This window comes from Bufo gargarizans, chromosome 6, assembly GCF_014858855.1.
Source record: "Bufo gargarizans isolate SCDJY-AF-19 chromosome 6, ASM1485885v1, whole genome shotgun sequence".
Lineage (NCBI taxonomy): Eukaryota > Metazoa > Chordata > Amphibia > Anura > Bufonidae > Bufo > Bufo gargarizans.
The window spans coordinates 252255800-252277062 of record NC_058085.1 but is presented as its reverse complement, the minus strand read 5'-3'; the positions used below and the strand labels follow the sequence as shown (position 1 = coordinate 252277062).

At 43.3% G+C, this 21263-nt stretch overlaps 1 protein-coding gene across 9 annotated transcripts; it reads right to left on the bottom strand.

Annotated features, from left to right (window-relative positions):
* Positions 1–464: 464 nt before the first annotated feature.
* On the bottom strand, positions 465–20095 carry LOC122940051 (zinc finger protein 260-like). Of its 9 annotated transcripts, none has more exons than XM_044296358.1 (11): positions 19893–20042; positions 18148–18266; positions 16374–16485; positions 16094–16231; positions 13366–13436; positions 13223–13286; positions 13021–13124; positions 5767–5881; positions 5124–5242; positions 4894–4984; positions 465–3238 (listed from the first exon to the last, which is right to left on the bottom strand). In XM_044296358.1, the coding sequence occupies exons 3-11, from the start codon at positions 16402–16404 to the stop codon at positions 1473–1475; spliced, it is 2499 nt and encodes an 832-aa protein (XP_044152293.1). In that variant the 5' UTR covers positions 16405–16485; positions 18148–18266; positions 19893–20042; the 3' UTR covers positions 465–1472. The 9 variants fall into 9 exon arrangements, with proteins under 9 accessions (XP_044152293.1, XP_044152294.1, XP_044152295.1 ...); XM_044296359.1 differs by having other exon boundaries at positions 16094–16175; XM_044296360.1 differs by lacking the exon at positions 16094–16231.
* Between the last annotated feature and the right edge of the window lie 1168 nt (positions 20096–21263).

Below are 21263 nucleotides of genomic sequence, written 5' to 3'. Positions count from 1 at the left end.
TGGAAATTTACAAATGGGAACTGGCACATGTCAAAGGCAGTGGTGGACCGAAGGACCCAGAACTGAGCAGATAAGTATGCTTCCCTCCACAGGTTAAGTAGATGGAGAAGAGAACCTCTTTGTAGATTATGCCCCTTTGGGAGCATTTTTTTTTTATTATTGCATTCTACTATTTGGGCAAAAAATAAATAAATATTCTTTTAGTTGTCCTTGATTAAAAATGTTCAACAGTTCATCAATACAGACCTTCTAAGGTAGGCACTTCAGGTAGGGTTGCCTTTCCTAAACATATTCATGTCATTCTCTTGGTAGCCCTTCAAAGTCTTTTTTCTAAGTGGCTTGATCATACTCCACCAGATAGAAACTTTTTTATTGCTCAAATGAGACAGCTACTTATATTAGACCATATATAAAAAAAAAACTAAAAAAAAAAAAACTAACCTTTTTTTTCCATAACTGGAAAACCTTTATTGAATCACATTACACAAGGAAAGAAATACGAGAGTTAATGACTGTATGGAATGGTACTGCCAGGCTGACATTAGGGGGGTAAATTGAAGCTTTGAAGTATGATATATGGGAATTGGAAGGGAGAGGAATTACTTTTAGGATGGTAGGGAGACTGAAAGGTTGGAGATTTTCTTCCCCATACGGGCGATCTATATTTTTATTGGTACCATTGTTATGGTGTACATGTCTTTTTGATCACTGTTATTTAATTTTTTTGGAGGGACGAGATGACAAAAAATGGCAAATTGCGCGTTTTCAATTTATTTACGTTACGATGTTCACTGTATAGGAATTTTTTAAAAATTTTTAATAGTTCAGACATTTTCTGACGTGGAGATACCCAATATGTTTATTTTTTTTAATGTAGAAGTGGGAAAGGGGGGGCGACAAACTTTTAATATATTGGTGTTTTATTACTTTTTTTCGGTGTAAAAATAAATAAATATATATTTATTAGACCCCTTAAGGGCGTGGTACAAGGGATCTTTTGATCCTTTCTCCTATTCACCCTAATAGATCTCTTTTAGTGTGAATAGGATTTTTACACTCTCCATTCTGAGCTATTCTTCGTGCATAGCTCAGTACGGAGAAAGCAATGGCGGGCGTCCAGGCTGCCACGGCAAACGATCGGAGCCCCGTGATTTCACTGCGGGGGCTCGGAACGGAAGGCAGAGGGAGCCACATCCCTCTGCCTTCACTCACAGGTGCTGTGATCAGCGTTGATTGCGGCACCTGAGGGGTTAAATATCAGGGGTAGCCGCTTCCTGTTAGTGCGGGCAGGTGCCGGCTGTATGATACAGTCGGCACCCACCGTGTATGGAGCGGGCCTGTTGCAGAGGCCCACTCCATACATGCCCTGAGGCATTATGATGTAACTGTATGCGCGAAGGGGTTAAGATGAATGGGACTGATTTTCAACTGCAGAAGCTTCCGCAGTATGTGACTATACCAGTAAACAGCTTCTACCTTTTATGACTCTTCAAATGCCTTACAAGTTTTGATTTCACAGAAAAACATTTCCCACATTCTGAGCATAAGAACGGTTTCTCCCCTGTGTGAATTTTCTGATGTCGAACAAGACCTGATCTCTGAGCAAAATTTTTTCCACAGTCAGAACAGTGAAACAACTTCTCCCCCGTGTGACTTCTCTGATGTCTCACAAGGCCCGATTTCTTCACAAAACATTTGCCACATTCTGAACATGAATATGGCCTCTCCCCTGTGTGTATTCTCTGATGCTGAATAAGTACAGATTTGTGAGCAAAACTTTTCCCGCATTCGGAACATGTAAACGGTCTCTCTCCAGTGTGAACTTTCTGATGTTCGACAAGAACAGATTTACGGGTATAACTTTTCCCACATTCCAAACATGAAAATGGCTTCTTTTCTCTGTGGATTCTGTAATGCTTGACAAAATCAGCTTTCTTTGAAAAAATAATCCCACATTCCAAACAAGAAAACTGCCTTTCTTCTGTATGTAATCTCTGATGTTTACTAAGATTTGATTGCTTGGTGAAACTTTTCGCACATACCGAACAAGAATACGGCCTCTCTCCTGTGTGATTTCTCTGATGTATAACAAGACTTAGCTTGCTGGTAAAACTTTTTTCACATTCTGTACATGCAAATGGCTTCTCTCCTGTATGAATCCTCTGATGCTGAACAAGTCTTGATTTATAGGCAAAACATTTCCCGCATTCCAAACATGAATATGGCTTATCCCCTGTGTGAATTCTCCGATGGTCAGTGAGATATGATTTGTGAGCAAAACATTTCCCGCATTCAAAACATAAAAATGGCCTCTCACCAGTGTGAATTCTAAGATGGTCATTGAGATTTGATTTGCTGTGAAAACATTTCCCACATTCTGAACAGGAGAAGGGTTTCTCTCTGTGAATCTTCTCATGCTGTGCGAGAGTGGACTTTGTGACAAAGCATTTCTTACATTCTGAACAAGAAAATGGCCTCTCTCCGGTGTGCATTTTCTGATGTTTCAAAAGACCCGATTTTTCGACAAAACATTTCCCACACTCCAAACATGGAAACTGCTTCTCCCCTGTGTGCGTTCTGAGATGCCTAACAAGATTTGAATTCTTTGTGAAACATTTCCCACATTCCAGGCATAAAAACGGCTTCTCCCCTGTGTGGATTTTATGATGTTCAATAAGACATGATTTGTAGGCAAAACATTTACCACATTCTGAACATGAAAACGGTCTCAGCCCTGTGTGAATTTTCCAATGTTCGTCAAGACTTGACTTTTTGACAAAACATTTTCCACACTCTGAACAAGAAAACCTTCTCTCCATGGTGTGACTCTGTTGAAGTGCATATAATTTAAACCTTTTACCATATTCTAAGTGATACTGCTTCTGGCCTCTATGGATTTTCTGATGTGTTAAGAGAAACACCCTGTGCCTAAAACATTTTCCGCATCTGGGACACATACATGATTGCCTTTTATGACCTCTTCCAACATTTGACCGAGGGACTGATTTTCCACCAGTATGAATTCTGTTTCCACCATGATAACATTGTGATGTCTGATAAATAATTTCTTTGTAATTGCAGCAATTTGGTAGAAGTTCTCTGCTTTGATGTCCACCATATATAGTTTGGGCATTGGGGTTTTCTCCCAGAGAATCCTCTGTGACAATCTTTACTTGTACTTTATGGTCTTCATATGAAAGATTTGCCTTCAAGTTCTTGCTGTGCACAAAATCTGAAACTAAAAATTATATTGATTTTAATATTTCTGCTCAGTGATGTACAAAAATATAACAAATTCCTATTTCTAAAATAAAATTAGATTCGGTACTTTTTAACTTCTAGCCAGGGTATGGACATAGTCATCTAACTGTCCAAAGACTGATTTCACTGGTGATGTGTCCCCATGGATTAATGGAACCCAGGGCACAGAACTGCAGTGGCAGGGAGCAGGTAAGTGTGACTATTTAATAAGGTCATACATGCTACAGGACATAACTAAATAGTGAAAATTCGAGGCAACCCCTTTAAGTGCCAAAACAGGCTGCATCCTTAAAGGGATAAAGGGAACCTGTCACCTGTATTATGATGCCCTCACTAAGAAGTACTGACTAGCCACACCCTTCAGTAAGTGCCAGTACTGTGAGGAAGATGAGTACCCCTGTCCCTCCCCTCCTCTGCCTCGGGACTGTTCGACAATTCTCTCCCCGACACCTGCCACTGAATTACAGTCGAGAGGCTCCCATACACATTAGACTGTCGGCCGTTCCCCTTTAAACTGGCCGGTTCAACTGAAATACATCTAATGCATATGGCCAGCCGCCAGCTTATGCATCAGCTGGAAAATGGTATCAATAAAAACGACAGATTGTCCCGCAAAAAATGAGCCCCTAAACAGCTTAGTAGACATACGTATAAAAAAAAGTTATGGGGTCAGAATATAGAGATGTAAAAAAAAAAATAAAAAAAAAATTTATAATAATTATTTTTGGAAAAGTTAAAATGTATTTTTACACTATTTAGACATTTGAAAAAAAAAAAATATACATATGGGGTATTGTTGTAATTGTACTGACCCACAGAATGAAGGGCATACGAAATGCAGTGGGAACAAAACCCGTAAAACAGTGGAGGAATTGTTATTTATTTCCAATTCCACCCTATTTGGAATATTTTTTACTGCTTCCCAATACATTTTATGCCATAATTAATGGTGGTACAAGAATTACTACTGCTCCCGTAAAAAATAAGCCCTTATGCAGCTATGTGACCGGAAATAAAAAAAAGTTATGGCTCAAGGAAAATAGGGAAGAAAAATGAAATTGCAAAAAAAAACAAAAAAAACTCAGTATCCTAAGGGTTAAAGGGGTTATCCAACCCATATAATGACCCCCCCCCCCCCCCCCCAATGCCCAGGCCCCCTTTACAGGTTATACTTACTCCACTCCCCGGCACACGCATTGCTCCTGATGCCCGCAAGGCCGCTGCTGATCTCCCCGTTGCGTAGATTAAAACATCTGGCCGGTGGGGGAGATAAGGGACAGCCAATAGCAGGCCACGATGAGGACGAGCCTCCCTAGCGTCACCCGTAATGCTAGAAAGGCTCATCCATGTCGCGGCTTGCTATTGGCTAGACGCTGGACCCCCTCCCCCAGTGTTTTGATCCGCACGACGGGGAGATGCAGCGGAGGCCGTGCGGGCATCAGCATCAACGTGTGTGCCAGGAAGAGGGGTAAGTATAACCTGTATGAGGTGCCCAGGCATTGTAGGGGGCATTATAGGGGTTGGATGACTCCTTTAAGGACAATTTACAGACATCAATCATTTAGTTTACTTGTCACATAAGTTTAAATGAAAGTAGAATGTATAACTCTCTATTCAGGGGTCAGTACTCACCTGTAATGATATGATTTGGAGTCTCCATCTTGTTAATGGGCACAGGTAGCTCATCTTCTTCTTCTTCCTTTATCTCCTCTTTGATACAAATCTGAAAAGTGTCATTCATTTTACAACATTAGAGATTTATATGTCTCCCTTGAAACAGACTAAACACAATTTGACAGCAAAATGTCATGTAGGTAACGCGAAACAGAACCTGCATTTCTTTGTATATTGGCTTTATCTACCTTATGATCCTGTAGTACACTTAGATTTTCTTCTATACAATTCTGGGAATATAAAGGACTGGGACATCCCTCTGGTAGAATTCTCTTACTGGATCTCTCTGTAGTAGACACACCAGTTACTGAATGCATTGGTCGACGTGTGATGATCAGGTAATGTTGTATATTTAAATTGCATCTGTCAGCAGTTTTGTACCTATGAAACTGGCTGACCTGTTACATGTCAGATTAGCAGCTGAAGGCATCTGTGTTGTTCCCATGTTCATATGTGAGTTTTAATATATGCAAATGAGCCTCTAGGAGCAACAGGGGCATTGCTGTTACACTTAAAGGATCTGCTCTCACTGCAACTGCCACACCCTCTCCACTTTGATTGACAGGACCATGCAGTGAAAACATCATCACAACTTACCCTGCCAATCAAAGTGCAGAGGGCACAGCAGTTGCAGCATCTAGGAGTAACAGCAATACCCCTGTTGCTCCTACGGGCTCATTTGGATCTATTAAAATTTTTATCAGCAATGCGGGCACATATAAACATGGGACCAACACAGATGCCTTCAGCTGCCAAGCTCACATGCAACAGGTGAGCCAATATCATAGGTACAAGTCTGCTGACAGATGCCCCTTAATGGTTACCACTCACCACGGCCAATGTCGACAGGGATTTCCTCTTCCTCCTTCCATTGCTGATCATCGCTCTCATGGGTCTCATCATCTTCTGCATCAGCCTCAGTTTTAATATCAATCAGGTCTTCACCCTGATTCCGGATATAGATCAAATAATGAACAATAACGTGTGTAATGTGATGGAAAAATGAATCCAGCCAGTAAAGGAAGCAATATGAACAATACATCAGTAAGTGCCTTGTATTAACTTTTTCTCCATATGAAACTGTCTAAAATAAAACTTATCTTTCTGGCCCATAACAACCAATCATCGCTCACGTTCTGCTCTTGAAAAATAAAAGTACCCCAGGGATTGGTTGCTTTCTATTAGACAGTTTGTATAAATCTGACCCACTGCGTCTGCACTAGTTTCCCAGACATTTAGGATCAGGCAATCACATGGTAAAATCCCCTAGCAGAACTAAAAAGGAAAAGAAATAAAAGCACAAAAAGGTCTATTATTTAAATGGTTTATTATGTCAAAAAAAAGTATGCAGGTGGTATTGTTACCATTTTAAAGGGGGATGTGCCATGAATTACTTTTCACTCTAAAGTGCATTTTCATCAATGCCTCTAGCTGCCACTCCTCCTTGGATTGTTTTTTTTCAATTTTACATCATTTGCATTTTCTCTTACCCCCCATGCTTGAATTCTACTTCCTGGTTTGTCATGTGACTCATGTACCATCATGCCTTAGGGCTGTGAGATCTGTCCTGACATCGGCAGGACGGGTGACACTAACCAGTTCATTTTCGACCTCCAAATATTCAAAATGCACTTTGTGACTGGATTTCAAACACAACTTGTGTTAATGTCCATCATGTGTTCATCTATCTGTCTAATATGTGACTGTCTATTCATTCACCTATAACCGACACTACACATAGAGGAGTGGAAGGAAATTTAAGATTACACTTACCGGTAATCACTTTTCCATAAGCCCATGACAGCACCCTTGAGAGACCGCCTCCATCCAGGACAGGAAACAGGAACTTTCGTGGAGAGCTCATAAGGAGGAGCATGGCCCCGAGACCACCAGTTAATCGCAAGAACTTGTCCTAGACCACACTCTTCTCTTCTCTTTTTTTTTTTTTTTTTTTTGTATATATATATTTATATATATATATTTTTTTTTTCTATATATCTTTTTTTTTTTTTTATATGAATATCAGGGTGGGAATAAACCCGGGTGCTGTCATGGGCTTATGGAAAAGTGATTACCGGTAAGTGTAATCTTAAATTTCCCTTTCGCCCATGACAGCACCCTTGAGAGACGATTAGAATAGAAATCCCTTTATTTCTTAGGGTGGGACTACCGCCTGGAGGACTTTCCTACCGAAGGCTAGCTGTTCTCTATTGCCTAGGTCCAATCTGTAGTGACGGAAGAAGGTGCTAGGCGACTGCCATGTGGCTGCTCTACAAATTTGTTCTAGGGTAGCGTCAGCCCTTTCTGCCCAAGTGGTGGAGACTGATCTTGTAGAATGAGCACCAAAGCCCCCCGGGGGCGCCTTTCCAGCTGAAGAATAGGCCAAATTAATGGCTCTTACGATCCATCTGGAAAGGGTTTTAGAAGAGGCTGGGAGGCCCTTATTTTTCCCACTAAACTGAATGAAGAGTTTTGAGGTTTTCCTCCACTGACTAGTAACCTCCAGATAATGAGATAGGCATCTTTTTACATCTAAACAGTGCAGTTTTTCCTCTTTTTCATTTCTCGGATCTTGGCACAGGGAAGGAAGGATAATGTCCTGCGTTCTATGAAACATAGAAACCACTTTCGGTAAGAAGGAAGGGTCTGGTTTAATGAGAACCCTATCATCTAAGATGTTAGTGTACGGAGGCGAGGTAGAGAAGGCTGAAATCTCACCAACCCTCCTTGCTGAGGTAATTGCCACAAGAAACGCTGTTTTGAAAGACAAAATCTTTATAGGTAACTGTTTAAGTGGCTCAAAGGGAGGTTCTGTGAGGCTAGTAAGGACCAAGTTGAGGTCCCAGGGGGGAATTGAAGGTCCAGGTATAGGCCTAAGCCTGCTGATGGCTTTAAAGAATCTTCGGACCCACGGGTGGCTAGCGATGGGAGAATCAAAGAACGCACTCAAAGCGGATACCTGTACTCTAAGAGTACTTGGCCTCAAATTTTTTTCATGTCCAGCTTGCAAAAAATCTAAAATCCTACACATAGGTGGGGGATTTAAAGGATTCACTGGATCCTTGGCAAACTTCTGGAAGGTGTTCCAAATCCTGAGATAAATAGAGGAGGTGACATCCTTTCTGCAGGATAGTAAAGTGGAAACTACGCTCTTGGAGAGTCCTCTACTTTCTAGGATATCCCCCTCAAGAGCCATGCTGTTAGGTGTAGCTGCTTCACACTCGGATGATTGACTGGTCCTTGGGATAGAAGATCTTGCCACTCCGGGAGAATCCAAGGGTCCGTCAAGGATAGCTTCCTCAACCAGGTGAACCAGGTTCTTCTGGGCCAGAAAGGAGCAATTAAGATCACTGTTGTTCTTTCTTGTCTCAGCTTCTGTAAGAATCTTGGAAGAAGCCTTAATGGAGGAAAGGCGTAGAGGAGCTGGTTCGGCCAGGGAAGGGAGAAGGCATCTATCCCTGTTGGTGAATCTCTCGTGCTGAGGGAAAAGAAACGATGACACTTTCTGTTTTCTCTGGTGGCGAACAAGTCCAGATGAGGACGACCCCAAAGTCGAATTATTTGATCGAACACCATTTGGTTCAGACACCATTCCCCCTGGTCTAGTGTATTTCGACTTAAGAAATCTGCCACTTTGTTTTCTGAACCTTTTAGATGTATTGCCATAAGGGACGGCACAGAAGGAATTATAAGGGAAAAGATATCCGTTGTTAACCGCATAAGATTTTCTGATCTGGTTCCTCCTTGTTTGTTCAGATAGGAGACCACTGTGGCGTTGTCTGAAAAAACTTTTATAGACTTTCCCTGTAGTAAAGGAAGAAACTCTTTTAAGGCGAAAAAGACCGCCCTCAGTTCCCTCATGTTTTGGGAGTCTAGACTCTGCTCTCTTTCCCAAACACCTTGTCTTAAGTACCCTTGGCAACAGGCCCCCCACCCGGAAGGACTTGCGTCGGTGGTAAGGGTAACAAAGTCTTGTTGGAACCAAGGGAGCCCCTGGGACAGGTTTACGGGGTTCAGCCACCAGTGAAGGGACTGGATCACTTGGGGGGTGAGTGTGAAAGGTGTATCTAATGGGCGGAGGGAGCCCTGCCACTCCTTCAGAATTTGCCACTGTAGGGGTCTGGAGTGAAGATGGCTCCAACTGACCGCTGGTATGGTTGAGGTCATTCTGCCCAAGACCGCCATTGCTTGTCTGATAGTAGGGTTCTCTGCCGATATCAGGGACTGAACCTGTTGTATTAATCTCTGAATCTTGTCCTGGGGTAGAATACAGAGTAGTTTCTTTGAGTCCAGCATCATCCCTAAAAAGATGCAAACTTGGGAAGGAATTAAATGGGATTTTTCTCCGTTTATTTGCCAGCCGAGGTCTTCTAGGATCTGCACTACTTTTTTGAGGTGCGCTTCTAGAATGGATTTTGACTCTGCTACCACCAGGAGATCGTCTAAGTAAGGTATTAGTAAAATGTCTTTTTCCCTTACATGAGCCATGACTTCTGCCATGACTTTCGTAAAAAGTCTGGGAGCTTGAGAAATCCCAAAGGGAAGGGCTGTGTATTGTAAGTGCTGGATGTGACCTCCTATAGAAACCGCGACTCTGAGGAATTTTTGACAGTCTAGCCGAATGGGAATGTGGTAGTACGCATCTCTTACGTCTATCGTAGCCATGAAGCAGCCCCTGAATAGATGTTTTATGACTGATTGGATCGACTCCATTCTGAATTTTTTGTAAGAGAGGAATTGATTTAAATCCTTTAGATTTATAATAGTTCTGAATGTTCCATCCGGTTTGGGGACCAGAAAAAGGGAGGAGTAAAAACCCTCGCCCTTCTCTGCCTCCGGCACCGGAATTAGAACATTTTTCCGAAGTAGGGATACAATCTCTTGTTGTAAGGCTAGATTTTTCCCCGGGTTTCCTAGAAAATTCGTGATTTTGAATCTGTCCGGTGGGCGGGAGACAAACTCTAGACCAAACCCCTCCTTTATAACGCCTAAAATCCAGGGACTTGAGGAGATTTTCTCCCAGGCGTAGAGGAAGAGAGAAAGTCTGCCCCCCACGGGAGAGAAACCGTCATTGCTGTGATGGTTTAGAGGTTGAGGAGGATTGGGAACTGAAGAGAAACCCCTTGCTTTTCCTATTCTTGTTGTCAGCTCTGAAGTCTTTCCTCTGCCCCCTAAAAAAATCTTTCTTGTTTTTGCGAAAAAAACGTTGTTTTTTCGGGGGTCTGGAGACAGGGAATCCTTTTTTATTGTCCGAGGCTTTATCCAAAAGGTCGTCTAAGACGGATCCAAAAAGATAATCGCCCTGACAAGGAATTGCACAAAGCTTATTTTTAGATCCCGTGTCTCCCGACCAACCTTTTAGCCAAATAGCTCGTCTGGCTGAATTTGAAAGAGCAGCTGACCTAGCATTTAATTTTAAAGCATCGGCTGATGCATCAGAAATAAAGTCTACTGCTTTAAGTAGAGTGGGGAAAACGGTTAACAATTGATCTCTCGGGGTCTTGTTCTGAATGTGAGATTCTAACTCCTCTAGCCATAATTTCAGAGACCTAGCAGTGGATGTGGCGGCAATATTTGGTTTGAATGCTTGGGCTGAGGTCTCCCAAACTTTTTTCAAGTAAACCTCTGCTCGCTTATCCATAGGGTCTTTAAGAGAACCTAAGTCCTCAAACGGAAGGGCCGATTTTTTTGAAATTTTTGCAACAGGTGCATCCAATTTAGGGGGTCTGTCCCAGTTTACTGAGTCTGCCTCGTCAAAGGGATATTTCCTTTTTACATTTTTTGGCACAAAAAACTTTATCGGGTCTTTTCCATTCCCTCTGTATTAAAAACTTTATATTCTCGTTAACGGGAAATACTCTAGATTTTTTCTGCCCGAGATCACCAAACATGATATCCTGAACGGATCTTGGGTCTTTGGGTTCGTCTACTTTCATAGTCGCACGAACTGCTTTTAGTAAAGCTTCCGTATCATCGGGGGAAAAAAGTGGCCTGCCCGTGGATTCTTCATCCTGGGACGAGTCTGGGCTATCTAGGATTTCTCCCGTATCGCTTTCCTCTAAAGGATCTGAGTCAGATCTATTAGCCGTGCTTGATCTGGTTCCCAGGGAGGTAGAGGCTACAGCGGGAAAGCTCTTTTTGAAATCTTTCAGGGAATCCGAGACCTCCGTCTTTACCATCTCCCTAATACTCTGTAGAAGGGATGGGGACTCCTCCTCCACTAGTTTCTCAATACAACTTTGGCATAGCTTTTTCAACCAAGAGGGGGCCAGTTTCTTTTTACAGACGGCACACTCCTTCCCTCTGGTCTTTGAAATTGCCTTTCTAGGGCCCTCTTTTGTAGTCTAAATGCAGGAAGAAACAAGAGGGAAAGGAGATTTAGCTTAAAAAATGAAATAAATGGTGGGGAATGATCCCCCTTACCCCACCAGGAGTACCGGTCTGATCTCATGACCCTCCTGTTGATCGGCGCGTAGGGCACTCTCCTCCTCCATACTGCTGTGGGATAGAGAGTGACTCCCCGGATCCAAAGGAAATCTGGCTTCCTGTAAGGCTGGCTGGCTGGCTGGGCTGCTGCTGACCGTGCGCCTGTGGGTCCGATCTCCTCGGTCGGGTCCTGCTAGAAATCCTCTGCGGCCTAAGTAGGAGAAGGCTCTTCCTACTTCCGGAACGCACGCTGCGTGCGTTCCAAAAACCGGAAGTCTCTACCGAGACCTGGATCTCGCTGCACCGCGAGATTTTAGTTCCCCCTGCGCGCGGCAAAGAAGAAGGCCCCGGCCCGCCTGAGCACTGTCGGGCAGGACCGGCGTGCCGAACGCACCTCTCGGTGAGCCCGGGACTGCAGAGTATCGCCAGCGCAGCGTAAGCCAGACCCCAGCAGCAGACACCAGACTCCGGCCGGCGGCTCCTAGAGGAGACTTATGCCGGAACAGGTAACCCCACTTTAGAACAATTCCTCCGGGGCCCTGCAGCCTAGCTTTTCTTTTCCTCTCTCCACGAACCGTCCTCTGTCTAGGACAGGAAACAGGAACTGGTGGTCTCGGGGCCATGCTCCTCCTTATGAGCTCTCCACGAAAGTTCCTGTTTCCTGTCCTGGATGGAGGCGGTCTCTCAAGGGTGCTGTCATGGGCGAAAGGGAAAATAATTGCTGTGAGCTTGTGCGTCCTACCAATGCAGGACGTAACCGACAGCAACTGAATATCAAAACTGATTTTAACTTTACAATAGGGCAGGTTTGATAAATTGTGGTATTTGGGAAAAGTGATATAACAGCGATATCTGTTTATATTAGTGAAACAAGCCCTTTAGCAACTCGCACTATAAAACTAAATGCTATGTATACTGTATGGTGAATGCCTCCCCCAAAAATTTTATACAAAAAAAAATTAATAAAAAAAAATCTAAATGTCGTACTAATGAAAACTAAAAGTCCTTCTCATACAGTTCCGTATGAGGATAGAAAATTATGTACATTTGGTATCAGCATTATCTTGGTGAACTAAATCCAATAAAACATCTGCAAAATGACTGCTCCCCCGACTGAAAATAGTTCAGTATTATATGTACCAAAATGGTGTAAAAATGCTATGCATTTTGGAATGCAGAGATTGAAAAATGGAAAAGCTGCAGTGTCCTAAAAGCGACTTTCTGGTATAAAAAATAAATTTAAAAAAAATTCACCTTAACTGGGGAACTAGCAAACATGTACAGGGTGCCCTCCATTTTATCTTTTCAGCTGCAGATCTGCCAATTTCCAGACTCCTCTCCTATGACCCAAGATGGCTAGATCGCTACTAAGACTACCTGATACACACTGTGCCAAGACACTTCCTACTTGTCCACTAAACTATTGGATTGGCCAGACTGGGCAAGAAGTGTCTTATATTACCAGTGTGTATCAGGCACTTGGCGTGGCCATATTGGATGCTTGAAGAGAAGCCCAAGAAACAGATCTAAAGCTCAAGAGATGAAAACGAGGTCACCAGGTTAGTATTCTTCAGTTAATGTTAAGATTGCCAGGTCTTCAAAGCCCCTTTTACGTAATAACAAAAATGTTGTATTTGGTAAATCCTCAGCTCCATCTACCTGATAATTATGTGGGACACTGTAATTCTCCACTGGACAGCCATGACAATTCAGAGGACCGGGACTCTGGGATCTCTCTGATGGATTTTTTCTACTGGTTCCATCTGTTGGACACAAATACAGCAACTGAATACATTAGTTATATATGATGATCTGGTGATGGAGATACTTAAGGGACTTCCAAAACTGCTCTCTACTTTACCATTAATGAAAGTCTCATCTTCCTCATCTATCACTTCAACTTTGATATCAAGCAGATCTTCAGCCTAATAAGAAATGGGGGGGGGGGATCATCTAAATAACTTGGTTTACATAACTTCACTTTTAGTAGAGTAAGACAACTACCTGATGACCCTGTGGAATATTTTGATTGTCCTCTGAACAATTCATGGAATAAAAAGAGCTGATACTTCTCTCTGGTGGATAAAGCAGATACCATAAGAATGCAAAAAAGACTAATATACTGTGTATCATGATACATTCTATAGGGTGTTTTTCCTCTACATAGATTCACAATCAGAAAAACCATAAAAGCTTTTTGGGTACCAACAAACAGATATAATATAAATATATGACAATATCACCTTAAGAAAATGGAAGGGTGATGAAGAAACAACTATGAACATATGAAACACAAGCCATAATCAAAAGTAAAATACAACAGCACAAACGTAACAGAAATAACAAAAAGATATTTTTTAATATATCAAACAAATGATCTCAACAATTATCTAATAATAACGTAACTTAAAGGGGCTGTGCAGTGGGTTAATATTGATGACCTATCCTTAGGATAGGTCATCAATATCAATTTAGAGGGGATCTGATTCCCGACACCCTGCCGATCAGCTTTTTGAAGAGATAGAGGCACTCATGCGAGCGGAAACTTCTTCTTAAAAATTACTTGCATGTCGTCTGGCTTGTAGAGGCGGTGCACTGTAATTACAAATGCCTGTCCCAATGGGATGAGCAGCTATAACTGCACTGGACCGCATCTACAAGCGAGACAACATACAGGTAATTGTGAAGAGGAGGTAGTGCTTAAATGAGAGCCACTACCTCTTCAACAGCTGATTGATGGGGCTGCTGGAAATAGGACATTAATATTAATCCACTGCACAATCCCTTTAAAGTAGCAACAGGACTGTGATAGAGGAGTGTCTATGTAAGTAACTGGGTGGGAGGAGCTATAAACTAGCTAAGCGGTGTTAGGGGCGGTGCTGGACTGTGGCCGTGAAAGTAATAGTGCATCATGGGTTTAGTTGGATACAGCAACAGGAAGTGTTATATACAGGATGTAACCAAACCCAAGTCATTTGACTATATGAGGAAAATGGGTCAGGAGGGTCAGAATAAAAAACAAACAAAAAACATGGAGGACATTCAGAGCCCTCTCTGTGCACCCGCACCCTGAAAAAAGTCTATGGAGTACCAATAAGCCTTAGGCCTCTTTCACACGGGCGTCATGTTTTAGGGCCGGATAAGATGCGGGTGCGTTGCGGGAAAATGCGTGATTTTTCTGCGTGAGTGCAAAACGTTAGGGGGGCTGTGCACATGAGCGGTGTTTTTCACACATCACTTGTGCGTTGCGTGAAAAATCGTAGCATACTCGACTTTTCACGCACGGTTGCTAGGAGACGATCGGGATTGGGGACCCGATCATTATTATTTTCCCTTATAACATGGTTATAAGGGAAAATAATAGCATTCTTAATACATAATGCATAGTACAATAGGGCTGGAGGGGTTAAAAAATAATAATAATAATTTAACTCACCTTAATCCACTTGTTCGCACACAGCCGGCATCTCTTCTGTCTTCATCTTTGCTGTGCACAGGAATAAGAACTTTGATGACGTCACTGCGCTCATCACATGGTCCGACACATGATCCATCACCATGATGATGGATCATGTGACAGACCATGTGATGAGCGCAGTGACATCACCACAGGTCCTTTTCCTGTGCACAGCAAAAAAGAAGACAGAAGAGAAGCCGGGCTGCGCGAACAAGTGGATTAAGGTGAGTTAAATTATTATAAAAAAAATGTTTTAACCCCTCCAGCCCTATTGTACTATGCATTCTGTATTAAGAATGCTATTATTTTCCCTTATAACCATGTTATAAGGGAAAATAATAATGATCAGGTCCCCAATCCCGATCGTCTCCTAGCAACCATGCGTGAAAAATCGAGCATGCTACGATTTTTCACGCAACGCACAAGTGATGTGTGAAAAGCACCCCTCATGTGCACAGCCCCATAGAAATGAATGGGTCCGGATTCAGTGCGGGTGCAATGCGTTCACCTCACGTATTGCACTCGCGCGGAAATCTCGCCCGTGTGAAAGGGGCCTTAGACTTTTCCTGCCATTCACCAGCGCAGGGCGCACTATGAACAGCACAGGCAGCGCACATTGAATGCAGGCAGGCTATTCTAGCTAATGATAGAGTATATGAAGATACACTTTATTGGACTGTAGTATTCAGGTTAAATTGCCGTGTTGGCACTTAGCGATAAATAAGTGGGTTCTGGGTTGCAATTTGGGCACTTGGTCTGTAAAAGGTTCACCATCACTGGTCTATCCTGATGACCAGCTGTTTGAAGAGAATGCAGCGCTTGTATGAGCACGGTGTTCTCTTTTCTGTTTCCCTGCTCAGGATAGGTCATCAATATAACAAAAGTGGACAACCCCTTTAAGCTCGACTACTCCAATAGAGTGGTTTTGACGACCATGTGTGTTTTGCGGTACGCAAAACATGGATACCAGCCGTGTGCATGCCGCCATTTTCTTTCTCCCTTCTATAGAAATGTCCTATCCTTGTCCACAAAATGGACAAGCATAGGACATGTTCTATAATTTTGTTTTGGAGGGCCGGCGGAACGGACATACGGATCCAGAGAGCACATCGTGTGCTATCCGCATTTTTTGTGGCCCCATTGAAATGAATGGGTTTGCATCCGATCCACAAAGAAAAAAATATATTGTTGTGTGGATGGGGTCAAAAAGCACAATGTAATTCCAACCCTTTTTATTACTGTACTATTACAAGTAAAAAGCGAATAGCCACATACCCTCAGCAGTGATTGGGGGCCGTAACAGCTCAGACTCCCACGTGTCTTTTTCTGTTCTCATTGCGTTGTCAGGAGACCAATCCTGGGAATACAGAGGACTGGGACATCTCTCTGAGGATTTTATTTTATTGGATCCATCTGTGTGAAACACACACAGTGACTGTACACATAGACTGTATGTGATGTCCAGATGATGGCGGTATTTGCACATAGATTGTGTATACTGTATGTCATGTTCTGATGATGGTGGTATATCTAAGTAACCCTGAAAATCTCTTACTAGGTGATCTGAGGGTCTTCTGATTTTCCATTTCAACTTTGTACCGAGCCTTGTTTCTTTTAAACACTGGCGGTGGCTTCTCAACATCCGACGTCAGCCTTACCCCTCATTACTGCAAAAGAAGAGGTCAAGGCATCCCTCTTGGTTGAAGAATAAAGGTAATCAATAAATGTTAATGTCATATATAGGCTGGCACAGCTATAATAACTGATGCACCAATAGCCACAAAAATGTACTGTCCACGAATGGCATACATATTCTGACCATTTTTTCACGTACATATTTAGTAGAAAAGGCCAGCTGAAAGTGAAAAATGGACGAAGATGATGCATGCTACGATTTTCCCTGGTCGGACCGATGGTCCATGAAAAAAAATAAAAAGGGCGTAAATTGGCCCGTTGAGCTCAATGCTTTAGTGTTCAGTCCGTGTACTATCCATTTTAAACTCGGGCAGTACTGGGATGTGAAAATCATGAATGAAAACCCTGGGCTACCTGCACATAGGTGAAGGCCATCTTGTAGAAATTCCACACAAATATTCCATGCGGATTTCTGTGCGTTTCTGCACCAAGAACAGCATGTGTTACTTAGGGGTTCTAATTGTATTCACTTTGCTAGTATTGTGTTATGCTGCGATTTTTGCTGCCACAAAAGTGCAGAAAAACACCAGCAAAGACTGTGTAAAGGCAGCCTTAAAAGGGATTCGCACTCATAACATAACGCCATTTTCACCCCGGTCAGATTATTTTTTTTAGCAGCTATTTGAGTCTGAAACTTGGAGATAAATTGATGATGTGCTGGCAGATCCACGGAAAAAATTATAATTCAGTGGAGCTAATCCACAGGCTTTCCGGGTGGCACCGGCCACATAATATACATGCTATGGATTTGTTTTGTGTACATGTGAATGGGGCATAAAATAACTGACAGAATGCCAGCGGAATTTGTCAGCAGTGATGGCCAGTTCGCAGTGTTCGCCAGCGAACACATGCGGGCTGCCATCTTTAGTAAGGTTAGACTCACCCGTCCGGCGATGCACAGGTAAGCCCTTACCTGTGCCTGTGCCGCAAGCCGGTCTGAAATCAAATGCGGTCACCGGGAGCAGGCAGTTCCGAGAAGAGCCGCCGGGGGCCTTCATCGGGCTGTTCTCGGAACTGCCTGCTCCCGGTGACCGCATTTGATTTCAGAACGGCTCGCGGCACAGGCAAGGGCTTACCTGTGCATCGCCGGACGGGTGAGTCTAATCTTACTAAAGATGGCAGCCCGCATGTGTTCGCTGGCGAACACTGGGAACTGGCCATCACTGTTTGTCAGGATTTAGATGCAGAATCCCGAGCCTGTCAACATGGCCCAAACGTTGAAAGTTTCATCAGTAGCCTAAGTGTGTAAAGAGTTTTAATTTCCTGACGGAAATATTGGCAATTTATGTTTTTGTTTAAGGTCAATAGGAGCAAGTGCAGCAATATCGGTGGTCTCCTATGAGCTTCCATTGTTAATTGAAGATGCTGACAGAACTAGGGTTCATTCACACAGTTTTTGGAGGAGGTTTTGAGGCCGAAGTATAAATCCTTCCTTCACATTTCCGATCACTTTCAAATCCACTTCTGGCTTTGGTTGAAAAACCTGCAGGAAAATGTGCCTCAAAACCTCCTCCATGTGAATCTACGCATACAATTCACTAGCAGTTTTTGAGTTGACAACTCAAAGGTGAAAACCAATATGGCTGCTCAACACAACAAGAAAATACTAATTTCTCAAGTAAATAAAAACTTACCAATCTGTGGCTACTGCATTAATTTTCTGATTTACAATTATATGGCCAAGTCTATGCTCCGAGTCTACCGTTCTTGTTCCCATCTGTGAAGAATATTTGGTTGGGAGTTCCAGACTTGCCTGCAAAAACCAGATGATATGGGTCCATCAGTGAGCTGCCTAGGTTTCCTCTGACAATTCAACACACATGTTATGGACTCTTTGCTGGTGTCATTGAGGTTTCATCTAGGTCTACGACATGCTAGTTGCTATGGGCTCACATAACTTTGTTAATGTTGACAAGTGCACCGTTCTTTTGTCCTACTGAGACACGTGAAGGAATTCTGACCTGGGACTGATTACCATATGGCAGACCAAGAGGTCTACAAATACATAAGGTATACTGAAGGCATGGGATTAGCTGTTCCACTTATACTTGTGGCACACCATGGCTGAAATTTTCCAGTTGACACTTTTCACAAAGAGAATTCCTCCATTGGCCATTTCTAACAGGAATGGTTGGCCAAAAAAACTCATTTATCTCATGCATATTGGCAGTTTAAAGGGGGTTTCCAGGCTGTAGATACTGATGACCGATCCTTAAGATAGATCTGAAATATAAGAATGGTGGGGGGTCCAAAACCCTCATTGATCTGCTGTTTACAGCAGCCACTGGCACCAACACAGAAGACAGGACCAGAACCAGAGCTCCATCCTGTGTGTAGTAGCCATGCCGGGCTACTGTAGCTCAGCTCCCAATGGGTGAGTTCTGGTGGCTTCTGTGAACTGTTTATCTGTAAGGGTACTGGACGTTGGACCACCACTGATCTGATATTGATTACCTATGCTAAGAATAGGTCATAAATATCTATAGCCCAGAAAGCCCCTTTAAGGATAGGTCATCAATGTGTGACTGGTGGGCTTCTTCCCTGGGATCCCCAACAATCAGCAGACTGAAGGGTCTGTGGAGTGCCAGCAAATTCTGATACCTCATTATGTGGCAGACTGTCAGGAGTCCAGTGGACAGACCACCACCAATGAAACATAGATGGGGTAAGAGTATAGGACTTCCAGAGGTAAAGTTGAGAACTAACAATACAAAGTAGCATATATACAATAGTCAATAGTCATATAATATATAGATTTGAGATGCATCAGAAATACTCAATAGTATTTCCTAATCAACTGCCCTGTTCCCATCCAATGATCGCACCCCACCACCAAAGCATCCTGTTCTCACAGAGCCATCTGCATCCCAGCTCCAAACAATCCACATAAATGATCATTCTCCTCCATCATAGTGCCTCTGGAAGACTATGGGGCACATTTATTAAGACCAGCGTCTAATAAATCCCCATAGCTGGTGGAGGATCGCCAAAGTAGTGAAGAGGCGCAGGCCTCTCCATAACTTCGGCGCATTCCTCCCCAGTTCTAAATTCAAGACAGCTTTCCGAGTGGCCTTACATTTAGACCATTTTTGACACCTAAAACAGGCGTAGAAAATGGTAAATGAGAGGGACCAGCCGGCCCATCCCCTTCCCTGCCCAAAATTTTAGACCTGCCGCGAGCGAGGAGACATTGCAGATAGCAGCGCAACTAACCGTTGCCTCGCCATCTGCTCCTAATATAGGAGTATTTCCGTATAATAAATGACCCCCCTGTGTGCTGCTGTCCCTTGTTACTATGGCCAGAGTCTGACAGCTGAGGCTGAAGAGAACACATGCTACATGTGAGGACTGGTTGTCAGCCACTCTGTATGTCATGTACCTGCATCAGATTCCAGCAGTTCCATTCTAAAGCAGAGCACCTGCCTGCTGGGACCTGTAGTGCCCCAAGGTGTCACTCCCCACAAGCACATGGTGCAGCACCTATATATCACGTAGACATCTCCAGACCATGCGCCCTAATGAACACAGGTTAGACATACACTGATCACAGGCTCAGCTCCTCAGCGGCCAATAACTGACCCGGAACTAATTCAGAACGAATTCTTACCTCCCATTAGTCGGCTGCACAGCTGACTTCCGCAATCTTGTCGCACGTGACTTTCCCTCTGTAAACGATTGGCTCCCCTGGCTTGACCTAGTCCGGGCAACGTCCACTTCCAAAATGGCAGCGATGTTGGTGCTTGGCTAATGCGCGTGCGCGTGCGGCCATGTTTGTTTTGTCTCATTTCACTGAAGAGCAGCTATATAGTGCACGGGAGTAGAAGAAGGAACAGTGAGTACATCTATAATAAGCAGGTGACCCGGTGCACCCCTGTATCAGCAGCAAGCTGTAAGACAGGCCGCCATTTATGTCATTGCTCCGGAAGTGCAGTGATGGGGTAATTAGCAGCTCTAACAACTAGAAAGTTCACTGGGTGTTGTAAGGGTATGTTCACACTAAGTTTTTTTCATGATGATTCCAAAGCATTTTCTGCATTGGAATCAGAGTGGAAAACGCCTTGTATGCGCCTTCTATGCGCCTTCTATGGATTCCGATGGGATTGTGTAATGAAAAAATAAAAGCACAATGCCCAATCTTGGGGTGGAATCAGCACCTAAATTTATTTTGAAATGAATGGGAAGCAGGAAACAAAGCATGCCATATGCATCGGGCACAGAACCGCACCAAAAGCTGCAGTCCAATCTTACAGTAGAAAATGATCGCAGGCAGGCTCGCACTGGCGTACAGGGGAATCCCCCGGTGGGCCCCTGAGCAAGGTGGCCCCTAGTTCCCCACCCCTGCACAAATTAGATTTACTGCACAATATACATATATTCAATGTACAGCATCTCAACCAGCTTATGTTCATATAAAAAACTTGTTAAATTATTTATTATATTCAAATGTATCCGTACGGTGGGCCCCCAAAATAAATTTTACTGGTGGGCCCTAGGTACCCCAGTCTGACACTGATCGCAGGGTATGATGATCGCATGTATTTGCTGCATAATTCATACCAGAAATCTGAGGCTGACCCTTGGATTTCTTCGTGGATTGGTAGTTTCTCAAGTAGCACAAACCGTCCTGATGCAGATTTTAACCCCACGCAGTCCTATGAATGCCACACGGATTCCCATTCGAATCAACAGGATTCAGATTCACTGCTGTTGACACATGGATTTTGTATTACCCAAACCACAGCCTGCGCCA

Bases quoted from the DNA above. Each gene is read 5' to 3' on its own strand.
- LOC122940051 (XM_044296356.1), bottom strand. From the start codon at position 16,460: ATGTTGAGAAGCCACCGCCAGTGTTTAAAAGAAACAAGGCTCGGTACA. The intron at 13,125-13,222 runs GTAAAGTAGAGA...TGTGTCCAACAG, and splicing joins AGATGAGACTTTCATTAATG to ATGGAACCAGTAGAAAAAAT. The intron at 4,985-5,123 runs GTAGATAAAGCC...GACACTTTTCAG, and splicing joins GTGTACTACAGGATCATAAG to ATTTGTATCAAAGAGGAGAT.